Below are 13,929 nucleotides of genomic sequence, written 5' to 3' on the forward strand. Positions count from 1 at the left end.
TAAGTGAAAAAATCTCAAAAAAAAAAAAAAAAAAAAAAAAGAATAAAGGTATACTTGGTGCTAGGTCAGTTAGTTTCAAGTGAAGAAAAATTCATCAACAGTTACCTGGTTTTATTGTTTAGTTATGTTTAACCAAATTCCAACTTGCATGGATACAGAATCAGAATAAGCACCAAGAAAACAAACAAAACAAAACATCACTGTGGGGGCCGGCAGGTGATGTGGTGGTTAAGGGTGCTGGACTCCCACATGGCCGACTGCGGTTTGAGTCCCAGACCTGGTGGCTTATTCCTACCCGCCCCCCCGGTCAAATTAAAATAAGTAAATAAAATTAAATAAAAAAGAAAATCTAAAAATATAAATCACTGTGTTCTCTGAACCATTTCGATTTTGAAAATTAATTAACTAAAGTTTTTATTTTAAAAAATTGAAAGGAGACAGACAGCGGGGCAGCAGTAAAATGCAGTCCTACATAAGAAGGCTCCAGGTTCTTGTCCAGCAACCCCCTGAGTACTCCAGTGTGCCTGGATCCAGGGCTGGTTGAAGGCTAAGGGTGGATTGTGGTGTCAAGATCCTGTTGGGGGTTCTCTCTCTCTCATAGAAGAAACAAACTTAGAAAAAATTTCAATACCTAGTCCCACTGAAAGGAAAACTAGACAAAACAACTCACCCCTCTTAGCAAGTAATATATTAAGTAGACAAAAATACTCAGAATGAATATAGGATGCTGTCAATCAAATTGACCTAAGTAACACTTACAGAATGTCCATCCACCATTAGTAGAATTCAAATTTTATTCAATGGTTCATGGGACCATAGAATAGACCATATTCTGAGTCATTCAAATAAACTCTCAACAAATTTAGAAGAATCAAAGTATATTCTCTAACCATAATAGAATTAAGTTAGACATCAATGAAGAGAGATACATAGAAAATCACCAAAATATCTTGAAATTAACATACTTCTAAACAACTAATGGATAAAAAGGAAGCAATATTAGTTTCTTAGGGCTACCTAGCAAAGCACCAAAACTGGGGGTCTGATAACAACAGAAGTTTATTGTCTCACAGTTCTGGAAGCCAGAAATCTGAAATCAAGGTGTTAAGTTGGTTCCTCCTGAGGGATCTGAGGGCGAACACCAGTTCCATGCCTCTCTCCTAGTTTACAGTAATGGTCAAGCTGCCACAACCCACCAACCGCATTTCCTAAGGGGGAGCAGCTGTGGATTAGAAATAAATGCACACAAGAAATAGACACACAAGTAGAGAAAAGCGAGGATCGGATGGCCCGGACTCCTCTGAGGGAGGAAGCCATGGTGCCAAGCCGTTACCAAGTTTATTTTTTGACAGGGCAAAGTGGAACGCAAAGCCAGTTGTTTTCAGATGTTGATCAAGTGAAGATGTGAAACCTCTGGTGCCTTGCAGTCCTATACAGCTTTCTCTTATCTTGCTTTCTCTTATCTTCTTGGGCCTGCTCTGAATAACGCATAGTTTCCTTTAACGGACAACACCTTGCAATGTCAACATTGAGACAGAAGCATATCCCTTCTGTTTCTGCATGTGTTTAAAGGTCACTATTGTGTTGCTCAGATCTGGCCGCTCCTTACAGCCAGTGATCCTTGGCATTCATGTATTTGTAGATATATTACTCTAATCTCTATGTCTTTACATGGTGCTCTTTTTTTTTTTTTTTGAGAGGTTTTTGCTATAGGGCACGTGCGCTCGCCAGACAGAGAGAGACAGAGAGAAAGAAAGTGAGAAATCACCCCCCACCCCAGGGGGGATGGCCATGCTGCAGTCCCTTCTCCTCCAGTCTCCTCTCGGGATCCTGGGCACGCACGCACATGCGCCCGGTGTGAGTTCAAGCCACTGGGTCCGGGACGCAAACTACAGTCGACTACATGGGAGTCCAACGACATAGCCGTTACACTAACTGCTGGTCCCTACATGGTGCTCTTGCTGTGTGTCTCTATGTACAAATTTCCCTCTCCTTATAAAGGCAACAGTTGTACTGATTAAGACCACCCTAATGGAGTAATCTTAACCTGATTACATCTGCAAAAGACCCTATTTCCAATCAGGTCACAGGTACAGGGAGTTAGGGCTTTAACATAGCTTTTCTTAGGACCCAGTTTAATCCATAACACAAAGCAAATTAAGTCATGTTTTCAATTTTGGTTGGCTACTGTAGTTACAGAGGCCAAAATGTCCTACAGTCTGCCTTCTGCAAGCTGGAGAACCAGGAAAGTCATTGGAGTAATTCAGCCTGAGAAAAAAAGACCCAAGAGCCAGGAGCTCCAAAATGCAAGGGCAGGAGAAAATGGGCGTCTCCGCTCCGGAAGAGAGCGAGAGTTTTTAACCTTCTTCCATCGTCTTGTTCAGTTAAGGCCGTCAATGAATTGAATGACTGTCCACATTGGCAAAGGTGAATCTTTTTATTCTACCGATTCGAATGCCAATCTCTTCTACAAATGCCCTCGCAAACACACCTAGAAATGTTTTGCTAGCTATTGGGGCATCCCTTAGCCCAACTTCCTTGACTAAAATCAACCATCATACTCATTCTTTGCAAAACATTTAATAAAATGAATCAGCTTTAAGTAAATGGATCAAGAAATAGGGAGAGACACAAATGACAAATGTCAGAAATGGGGGCATATAACTGCAGACTCAATTAAAAGGAAAAGGGGATAGGGACCAGCAGGCGGCATGGTGGTTAAGGCGCTGGACCCTCCCGCATGGCTGACCATGGTTCTAATCCCAGACATGGCGGCTTGCTTTCTCACTTTCCCCCTCTCTCTCTGTCTCTCTCTGGTCAAATTAAAATAAAATTAATAAATAAAATTAAATAAAAAGAATTCTTTAAAAAATAAAAAAATGTAAAAAGGATAAGGGGATATGTAAGCAACTTTATGCCAAATTGCCAAAACTCACTCAAGAAGAAATAGATAACTGGAATAGCCCTGTATCTGTATTGCCACTCTTAGATGTAAAGGAGGAAGAGAAATAGAGAATTTTTTCATATAGGAGACTTGATCACCTGAACAAATTTTGGAACAGTAAGCACAAAGTGGAGGATGGTTATCAGGAACGTAGCATTTAAGTTGTGCCTACGACATTGCCTTAAAAGAGGTAGCCAAATAGGAGATGAAAAGCTGAATCCCCAGGCTTGGATCCACTTCTCTTTCCTCCAAACCTGACTGAAAACCCACAGCTCCACATCCCAGAGATTCTTGCAGCTGGCAAACATGTGACATCAACTCGTAGCATCAAAGGCACCTACAAAGAGACCAGAGCCCTCTTCCTCTCCTGGAAAGGTCCAGTCATGTCCTGCAGCACAGCCATCTCCAATAACATCTCCTCCTTGGTGCTGTACTTCATCCCAAAGCCTAAGGATCATGGCACCTTCCCTCGGATGTCACTTTAACTTCTCCCTAGCAAACTTGACCAGAAGTAACAAGGTAAGCTCTAAGTGGTCTGTAAGTGCCAGTGAGCAACGACAGGGTCTAGAGTCTGGGAGAGCCTTGGAGAAATGGTGTGCCCAAGAGAAAAACCAGAGTCCTGCAGGGGAGGATATCTGTAGGGCAGTTACGTTTCCCTGGTCTCCGGGGCCGAAAGGCTGGTGGTGAGAGCTAAGCAGATGAAGGGGTGCTGTTGAGTCCTGGCTCCCTTCTGGGTCTTCAGAAAGTCTTTATGAAGCACCCTGCTAATAGTGAGTAAGGAGAAGAATAGGTCTTGGAGGAAGCAGAGGAAAGTCAGAATGCTTTGGTAACTCTTGGCTCTCCCTCCCTACAGCACCTGCCAGGCTTCTCAACTCCTCTTGTTCCTTGGAGAAGACAGTGCAATGCAGCTGCTCCTTCCATGGGATTCCGACACCCTCTGTGTGGTGGTGGATGGGAGGTTCTCCTGTGGATGTGAACAGCATGGATAACGTCCTCCAGGTGACTTCTACCATGCACGCCCCCTGGGCCAACAGCACCATCAGTCTTATTGGGGAGCCAGAATTACTCATGAGACTTCACTGTGAGGGGAAGAACCAATATGGAATCCACACTTCAAGCATCTTCCTGACACCAGGTGAGTGTACAGGAACCTCGTGAATGGCCTAGAATGACACCACCTAGGTACAAGGATGAGGATGGGTACAGGACCAGAGGGAAGAGTAGAGGTGTAGCTTAGACTTCAAAGTCTTAGGAGAAAAACCACTCTCCCTTCCCTCTGATTTCAGATCATTCAGTTTCCAGCGTCTTCATGAAAGGGCTGATCCAGGGCATTGTGTATGGAGCCATTGCATCTGCACTGCTCTGCTTCTGCCTTGTCCTCCTCACGTGAGTATCAAAGTTTAAATTCAACAGCAAGCTTTTCCCAAAGCCTGCAACATTTATCTATGCTCTTTGTTTCCTTTCTTATTCTTCTTTCTGGTTTATGTTGCTTTGTCTACCTTCTTGATATGAATTCATATCATTAACTTGCAGCTATTCTTCTTTTCCACTGTTTTCGTTTCAGGCTATAAATTTTCCTCTAAGCATGACTTTAGCTGCATCTCACAAATTTTAATATAAATTACTTTATTATCATTGGGTTAAAATAGTTCCAATTTCCATTATGATTTTTGACCCATGAGTTTTTTTTAGATACTTCAATTTTTAAATTATTATTATTAAATATTCCTTTTTTAAAATTTCCAACTCAAATCTAATAAGGTCAGCAAATTTACTATGCATGATTTAAATTTTCATGTGTGTGTGCACATTTTTTTGCTTAGTTTTTATAAATATTCCATATGGGTTTGAAAAGAATGTGTATTCTTAAACCAAATTCATTCATCATTTTGTTTAAATTAAATTCATTAATCATTAAATCTAATTCATTAATCATTCTGTTTAAATTGTAAGTCAAATTCATTCATCATTTTGTTTAAATCTTCTCTTTTTGTGTTGATGTATTTGCCTGTTTGACCTATTGATAAAGATATATTTAAAAATCTCCCACAATGATCACTGATCTGTCTGTCTTTTCCTAAAGTTTTGTCAATTTTTACTTTATATGTCTTAAGGTCATGCCATTAGTTTCAAGTCTGTTTGAAAATGTGTATATTTTCCTCACACCAGACACTTTTTTCTTCTTCATCTTTGCTTTAAAGCCTGTTTTGTCAGGTATTAGTATAGCTTTATCAAGTTTTGTGTTTGGGGGGGGTTCTTTCTTCACTTCCACTTTCAATTAGTGACCTTAAGGTTTAGATACATGTTTTACAATCAGCATATATTTTGACTTTTTTTTTTTTACTCTGATAATATTTTAATGGGATGGTACCAGCAGTTAGCGTAATGGCTATGTCGCTGGACTCGCACGTAGTCGACCGCAGTTCGAGTCCCGGACCCAGTGGCTTAAACTCACACCGGGTGCGTGTGCATGCGTGCCCAAGATCCCGAGAGGAGAATGAAGGAGAAGGGATTGCGGCATGGCCATCCCCCCTGAGGGGTGATTTCTCGCTTTCTGCATCTCTTTTTTTATCTTTTCTTGAATTCTTTTGGGTTGACCGAGTTTTTTGTTTGTTTGTTTATTGTTTAAGTTTTTGCCATAGGCCGTGTGCACTTGCCAGAGACAGAGAGAGGGAAAGTGAGAAATCACCCTCCAGGAGGGATGGCCACACCACAGTTCCTCCTCCTCCAGTCTCCTCTTTGGATTTTAGGCATGCACGCACACACGCTCGGTATGATTTTCAAGTGGCCATGTCTAAGACTCAAACCACAGTTGGCCTTGTGGGAATCTAGTGCCTTAATCACCATGCCACCTGCTGGCCCCTTGGCTGGATTTTTTTTTCTTTTTTTTAGAGAGATTTTTGTTATAGGGCACGTGTGCTCACCAGAGAGATAGAGCCAGAGAGACAGAAAGTGATAAATCACCCCCCCACACCCCGGGGAGGGCCACGCACAATCCCTTCTCCTTGACTGGATATTTTTATTAATCCATTTTTCCTTTCTGCTAGTTAAAAATGATGTGAGTGTGTGTTTTCTTTATATTTTTTTGCTGGCACACAGAATTTACAGTATGTGTATTTTGCTTGTCAAAGTCTACGTTAATTCAAACCTTGATGTTCCTCTGGATATTGTAAAGATCTTAGAATGGTTTAACTCTGTTTTCTCTTCTCCAACTTATGCTGTTGTCACAACACGGTTTATGGCATTTTATCACTTGTAGTGTGCGTGTCATTGCACATTTTAATATCACGGAAATCAAGCCGTGCCTCAGTCGGTAGTTACTACACTGCTGACGGTCCCAGATGTAAGGCCTGGCATCGTCACTGCCTACACATGCGTGGACAGTGACCCAGTTCGTGGGCCATTTGTGTGTTCATTCATACGCGTTTCACTTACTACCTTTTCAAACATTTTCAGGATTACATTATTGGTTGGTACTGAAATAAAAAGCTATCAGGTATGCAGCAGGACACAGAAGCAGGCCTTCATGTCATTTTTGTGACACCTATATTTGTTTGAGGAATGGCTAATATCCTATACTTTTATTTCACATTTTACTGATTCACTAAAGATCTTAATTAATCTAAATACTTTCAATAACAAGCACAGCTGATATATGCATATCTATGAACACTAGTCTGACTTTAGGTGTAAACCTCAGTGAGTAAAATGAACATACTATAAAGGACCACCTAGCCAGGGCTAAATAGCTTACTGCAGTCATTAAATAGGCCTTTTAAGAAAAAAAAAAATAGTTTTAATAGATCAAAATCTTGAGACCACCAGATAGCATACTGGACTCCCATGTAGTTGATCGCGATTCGAGTCCTGGACCCAAGGCTTAAACCCACGCCAGGAGCACGTGCATGCATGCCCAAGATCCTGACAGGAGGATAGAGGAGTAGGGATTGAGGTGTAGCCAATCCCTTCGTGGGTGATTTCTTGTTTTCTGTCTCTCTGTTTTTCTAGCAAGCACACATGATCTATAGCAAAAACCTCTCCAAAAAAAATAAGTCAAAATAAAAAAATGTTAAGAGAAATTTGCTTAAGACCTAAAGCCAGGAAAAAGGTTAGGATTCAGTTCAAACAGTAGGTAGATGAAAATATCAACAGTTCAAGAGAAGACGAAAATCCTTAAATCTGGAGCTGGCGAGTGGCGTGGTGGTTAAGGGCACTGGATTCCCATTTGGCCGACCGTGGTTCAAGTCCTGGACCTGGCAGCTTTCTCTCTCTCTCTGTCCCTCTCTGGTTCAAATTGAAATAAACAAATGAATAAATAAGTAAAAATCCAAAATTTAAAAAACACATTTTTTTAAAAGTCCTTAAATCTGGAAAACAAAGTATAGAAGAAAATGAGTAATGTTTTAGTCAAAAGTCATAAAATTCTATTTTGCCAGTTCAGTCTTATGTAATTAATCTCTTTCCTGTTGAATTTGCCATGTTACTGTGGTCTGATCTTTTCGTTTAAATTCTGGAAGTTAACATTCAACTCTGGACTTGTCCTTAGCATTAGCCTGTCCATTTTCTTGGTTGTTTTTTGTACTCTTTTTTTCTGTTTGTTTTCTTTAGTTTTCCTGGTATGGCAATCTCTTCGGCACTTCTTAGAGAGCTGGTCTGGTGTTGGTAAATTCTTTCAGGTTTTGTTTATCTGAGAATGTTTTTGTCTTTTTTTTCCCCATATGAAGGATAATCTTGCCAGGTACAGTATTCTTGGTTGAAATTATTTTTCGCTTAAAACTTTGAATATATTTTCCCATTCTCTCCTTGCTCGCATTGTTTCCGATGAGAGGTCCGCTGTTAGCCTGATGGGATATCCTTTGTAGGTAACTTGATGTTTCTCTCTTGCCAATTTTACTATCTTGTCTCTGTCTGTGTTTTTTTTGTTTTGTTTTGTTTTTGTTTTGTTTTTTTTTGTTTTTGGAGAGGTTTTTCCCTATAGGGCACTTGCGCTCGCCAGACAGACAGAGAGAGACATAGAGACAGAAAGCGAGAAATCACCCCCCCAGGGGGCATGGCCACACTGCAATCCCTTCTCCTCCATTCTCCTCTTGGTATCTTGGGCACGCACGCACGCGCGCCCAGTGTGAGTTTTAAGCCACCGGGTCCAGGATGCGAACCGTGGTCAACTACGTGGGAGTCCAGTGACATAGCCATTACGCTAACTGCTGGTTCCCTCTGTCTGTGGTTTTGGTCAATCTGGCTATGATGTGCTTAGGGAAGATCTTCTTGGATTGATTCTATGTGGGGTCCTATGTATTTCTTGGGTCTGGATATTTGAATGCCTCTCTAGGTTTGGAAAGTTTTCTTCCAGGATTTAATTTTAATCAAAGCCGTTTTTTTTTGTTTTGTTTTGTTTTGTTTTGGTAATTGAAATTTATTGGTTGTGTCAAGGATCAGCACAGACATTTCAATTTGTACCCAATTCTTAACATACGGACCAAAAATTTTAAAAGCCAAGTATAGTGGTTCTTTTTAAGTTATTCCAGTGACATTCCAGCTTCAAATTTGTAGGCAAATTTTCCTTAAGAGGATATCAAGAACCACTGTCTTCAGATGTTGAAAGATGTTACATAAGTCCCACCAAATCACAATTTAGTATCATACAGACTACATACTTCAAATTTCCAATCTTTCACAGCACATGAACAGAATTATTAGGAAAACTGGACTACCACGACCAAAGATGTTACAGAGTGCACACAATTCTGATAGGGAGAGCAACAATCAAAGAGTGGTTTTCTTTAGGAAACAATACTACTAAAAAACATAATAGAAGTCATTTAAAATATTCAAGACACATTAAATGCATGACTGTGACTCCAAACTGCCATTTTGTGTGCTTTGTATTTTGGATATAAAAACTACCCACCCGCGCCCACCTATGGAATAATCTGACACACAAGAGAGTCAAAGCCTCCTATAAGTCAATATCCCACTATTTTCTGGTCGTACTGAAAAATAAACAACCAGTAAATGATTTCACCTCTTAAAAAAAAGCATTTACACTTAAACATTGGGATGAGGTGGGATTCTCTCCTTCTTAAAAATGTTTCTAGAGCTACTAAAAAACTTGCATTTACAAAATAGTTGATAAAAATATTCCTCTGGATTGTACAAGAAGGGAGCCAGGGACCACTGATAAGACATGGGATATGGTATTACTCAGACTTGACTCCTTTCTCGCCTGCTTCATCAATGGGCAGACTCCCATTTTTAGTTTCTCCATTTTCTGCAGGTGCATCTTCTTTAGTGTCTCGGTCGGTTGGCCACTTCAGCCTGTTTCCCCTTTGCTCCCCTTTTCCCTTTTGTATGAACTCTTTTGTCTGAAGATTTATCCTTCCCTGCTGCTTTTTTTGGCTTCTTCTCCACTTTTGCAGGAGGTTTAGCTGACAACCTCGCTGATCTTTTGGGCTCTTCCTTGGCCGCCCCCTCGGCTGAGCTGACCTTCCTCTTGGGCATCTTGGCTGCAGACAGGGTGCGTGCTGGGTGCCTAATGAGGCCGTGACACGCCTAGAACCTTTGCAGAGATGAGCGGATAAACCCTACCCAAAGCCCTTATTATTTTCTTAACCTCCCAGGATACTGATTATCCAGACGTTTGGGTGTTTAATGGTATCTAGCCTTACTCATATATTATTCTCATTTGGGGGGTTCTTTTCCCAGACTTTTTGGTGAATTCTTCTAGGTCAGAGATTCTGTCTTCTATATCTGAGATTTGATCTTCTGCATGATTGAATCTGCTTTTAATACTTTCAAGGGAGCATTTTATTCTCTGTATCACAGCCTTCTTTAACAATTCCGTTTGATTCTTTTTTATGGTGTGTGTTTCCTCTTTCAGATCGTGCAAGAACTTCCTCACCTCCTGGAACTTTTTGTTTCTTCTCCTGCATCTTCTGGAGATTGTCATCTCTCTTCTCTCGCATCTCTGTTAGCTTTGTCACTATGAATATTTTAAACTCTTTATCTGACATTTCCACGAGTTCCCTTGTATTGTCCATGGAGGATGAGGAGTTATTCTTTTCCCTTAGGGGAGAGATATTTTCTTAGTTTCTCACATTCCTTGTGCCTCTGCAGTGGTTTCTGGTCACGGATTACACATTTTCTTCCTAGTTTTGAAACTAGCGTTCAGAAGCTCACAGGAGGAGGCGATCTGCAATCTCTACGCAGTCCTGTTTTTCTTCCTTTGTGCGGATTGCATGGAAATTGAGGATTACTCCGACCCTAAAGGTATTCAGATATTTGGCCTCTGTGCACCTAGACCTGTCTAGGAACTCCGTGTGTGGAGGCTGAGCAGAAAAGCGAGAAAAGGAAAAGAAAAAAAGAACAAACAAGAGAGAAAAGAAAGAAGACCCAAAAAAAGGAAAAAATTTCAGCAAAAAATGAAAACCCTGAAAAGGTCCTCTCAGAACTCAAATACAGGTGGGTGGTGATTGGCTTGTCCTATGGGGGGGGGAGAATTAGCTAGATAAAAGAGTGTCAGAGAGCTAAGAAAAAAATTTTTTTTTAATTTAAAAGAGAGAGAGATGGAGAGAGACAGAGAGAACAAACAGGGCGCTCTGACCTGGCTAGGTCTGGGGGACAGGAGGGTGAAGTCTGGGCAGAAGATTTCAGTTCTATACTTTTATTTTTAATAGATTTTTGCCTTAGGTGTGTGCCCTCGACAGAGAGACAGAGACAGTGAGAGAGAAAGTGAGAAATCACACCCCCTCCAGCCCCAGAGAGGATGGCCACACTACGGTCCCTTCTCCATTCCCCTCCTGGGCCACCACGTCCAGACTCAAACCACGACTGGCCATACGGGAGCCCAGCGATGTGACTGCTACACCATCTGCTGGCCCCAAATATTCTATACTTTTTGGTAAAGTAACAGGCTGGTGCTTTAGAGAACCTAAAAGAAGAGAGGAACCTGCATGTGGATGGAGCCCTGTCACCTTTCATTACTAAGATGAAGCAGAAGGGCAGCACATCTTACAACCTGTCCGTGCAAAGAGTCAGGGAGAACTGCTAAATCCTTTATAGCAGGTCAGAGGAATTCCGAGTCTACAGTGAGACCATATGATCCATGTTTTGTTCAGGACTGTATTAAAGCCTTCTTCGTAGTTTAATTGGCAGCATTCCCCCTTATTCATACGTAAATTATGCATCTTCCCATCAGAGGCACCATCTCGTCAATGAAATACTAATCCTGTATCTTTAAGCTTCTGAAGACATTCTAATCATCATCATCATTATTTTATACATTCAATGTGCGTTTTGATTTACAAACATATTTACTATGTTCTCTTCCGTTTCTTCGTTGTATCTTTTTTTCTTTAGAGGTTTTTGCCTTAGGGCACTTGCATTTGCCAGAGAGATAGAGTCAGTGAGAGAGAAAGGGAGAAATCACCTCCCGGGGGGATAGCCACACCACAATCCCTTCTCCTCTGTTTTCTGCCAGGGATCTTGGGTGTGCACGCACACATGCCTCGCACGAGTTTCAAGCCACCGGGTCTGGGACTCAAACCGTGGTTGGCCGTGTGGTCCAGCAACATAACCACTATGCCATCTGCCAGCCCTAATTCCTTGCATCTTAAATCTCCCATGCAGAATCATTTTTCTTCTGAAATATACCCTTGGAAGCCCTCTAGCGTGGGTTTTCTGGTAGCACTCTTGGTGTCTGTCTGTCTCCTCCTCTGTAGTTGAAAGCTACTTCGCCAAGTTTGGACTGCTGTACCAGTGGTCGCTGGCTGTCAGCACCGTGACCTGTCCCCTTTCGCTCTGTCTGTCATCACAGAAGTCAGCTGTGACTGGTCTGCCAGGCATTTATAAAAACATGTCTTCCTCTGTGTCGGCCTTCAAGATCTCTTTGCCCCTATTGTCTCTAGGTTCCACCGTGCCATTTCTCGGCCTCTGCCCTGCCTCACACTTCACATGCCACCGCCCGGGGGATGGCACCGTCTCTTGTCCTGCGTCTTTGGTGGCACGGCGGCTCCTGCCCAGTGCCCTTCCCTCTCCACGCGCCGCCTCCCGCCTCTGCCCCACCTCTTACGCTGCTGACATTACTCACCGCTGCAGCCTCAGCTCACAGCTCTCCCAACACGTGCCCCAGGGACATTGTGTCCTGCCCCCGGGCTGCTGCCTTCTCAGGCCTCCCACGGCTTCCTGGCTTTTGAGTATTAGCACTAACATTTTTACTCTGATGAGGCTAAGTGTGGGTATCCTTTTTTGTTGTTTTTGTTTGTTTGTTTTTGCTGTAGGGCATGTGTGCTTGACAGAGAGAGAGAGAAAGTGAGAAATCACCCCACAGAGGGGATGGCCATGCCACAGTCCCTTCTCCTCCATTCTCCTCTTGGGATCTGGGGCATGCACGCACATGCACCCAGAGTGATTTTTAAGTCACTGGGTCCAGGACTCAAACCATACAACCAGCTGTGTGAGAGCCAGTGCCTTAACCTCCATGCCACATGCCGGCTTGTGGATATCTTTTCTATTTGTTGTTACATCCCCAAAAAAAGTCGTATTCATTTAATGCATGTCATGGTGTTTTTATAAACAGCTTTGTTGAGATATAATTCACACATCATACAGTTCGTCTATTTGAAGTGTATACTCCAGGGGCCAGCAGGTGGCGTGGTGGTCTGGGTGCTGGACTCCCACATGGCTGACTGTGGTTTGAGTCCCAGACCTGGTGGCTTGTTTTCTCACTTTTCCTCTTTCTCTTCCTCTGTCTCTCTTTGGTGAGCGCACATGTCCAAGAGCAAAATTTTAAAATATTAATAAATAAAATTAAATAAGTAATTATTTTTTAAGAGACACTTTTACTGTAGGGTGCATGTGTTTGCTGGAGAGACAGAGAGAGATGGAAAGTGAGAAATGGCCCCCAGATGGAATGGCCACGCCACAATCCCTTCTCCTCCATTCTCCTCTCGGGATCTTGGGGACTCACACACACATGCTTGGCGTGAGTTTTAAGCCACCTGGTCTGGGACTTGAACTGTGGTTGACCACGTGGGAGTCCAGCAACATAACCATTATGCCATCTGCTGGTCCAATAAGTAATTGTTACACTCTGTTTTCAAAAGTAAAATAAAGCATGTACTGCAGTGGTTTGAGAATGCTCACAGAGCTAAGCAGCAATGACATTTTTTAACTTTTCTCTCCCCTTCACTCCCTCCCCAGGCATGCGTCTTATTTTTTCTTGTTTGCCCATTCGAGACAATATTCTCCTCCTCCTGTCGTGATTGTACACTCTGACCAGCATCTTCTGAGTCTGACCTCGGCCATCTGTACATGGGCGTCCTTGATGGGCTCGGAAGAACCCCCAGCCTCTCACGCTGCCCCTGCCCTTCCCTGTCATCATGGGACTCTCATCTAACGCGCATCCACTTTTCCTTCTTTCTCTGTTTTTTGCCCTCTATCCTGTATTCTCCAGGAGGACAGACAAGCAAACGAGTGCTAGGCTGGAGGTCTGTGCAGACGGGCGGGGGTTACTAAGGGAACCCACTTCTTCAGAATCTGCGCCCTTGGAATGCAGGGCGAGGGCTCCTGATTTCCCAGCGTCCTTCAGGGCAGCGGGCCGGCCTTGGCTCACACCGGCCTCTGGCAGTACTGCAGATGTTCCCTGCTCCTCCTCGACTCTCCGGTCCCCCCCTCGCCCCCCTCAGCACTTCACGGGAAACGCAGCTCCCAGCGCTCGCGAGGTGACTTCCCTTGGCGTGATGAGGTGCTCCTGGCCCTTCCCACGGAAGGAGGTGCCCTCTTTCTCCCCAAGGCCAGCCCGTCCTCTGCTTGGCCATCTCTGCCTCCCTAGGAGCCACGCTGCCTTCAGCACCCCTGTCTCCTTTCCTGGCCACCCTTTTATTCTCTAGGTCTTTCTCTGAGGGCCATAAGCACGCACTCCTCTCCCCCACACGCTCCCTTTATGTACCACTCAGTCTTTGCGTTTTGTTTTGTTGGGGGGGGATACC

At 43.1% G+C, this 13,929-nt stretch overlaps 1 protein-coding gene across 4 annotated transcripts in view; it reads left to right on the forward strand.

Moving 5' to 3' along the window:
• SIGLECL1 (SIGLEC family like 1) overlaps nt 1–13,929 on the forward strand; it is a 36,101-nt gene that overhangs the window by 20,346 nt on the left and 1,826 nt on the right. For all 4 annotated transcript variants that reach the window (XM_014586354.2, XM_014586355.2, XM_014586353.1 and 1 more), the window contains 2 exons: nt 3,798–4,079; nt 4,231–4,330. In XM_014586354.2, the coding sequence (XP_014441840.1) occupies nt 3,798–4,079; nt 4,231–4,330 (382 nt within the window). The remainder of the gene's footprint in view (nt 1–3,797; nt 4,080–4,230; nt 4,331–13,929) is intronic.

The sequence above is a fragment of the Tupaia chinensis genome, unplaced genomic scaffold (assembly GCF_000334495.1).
Source record: "Tupaia chinensis unplaced genomic scaffold, TupChi_1.0 Scaffold000129_1, whole genome shotgun sequence".
Taxonomy (NCBI): Eukaryota; Metazoa; Chordata; class Mammalia; order Scandentia; family Tupaiidae; genus Tupaia; species Tupaia belangeri.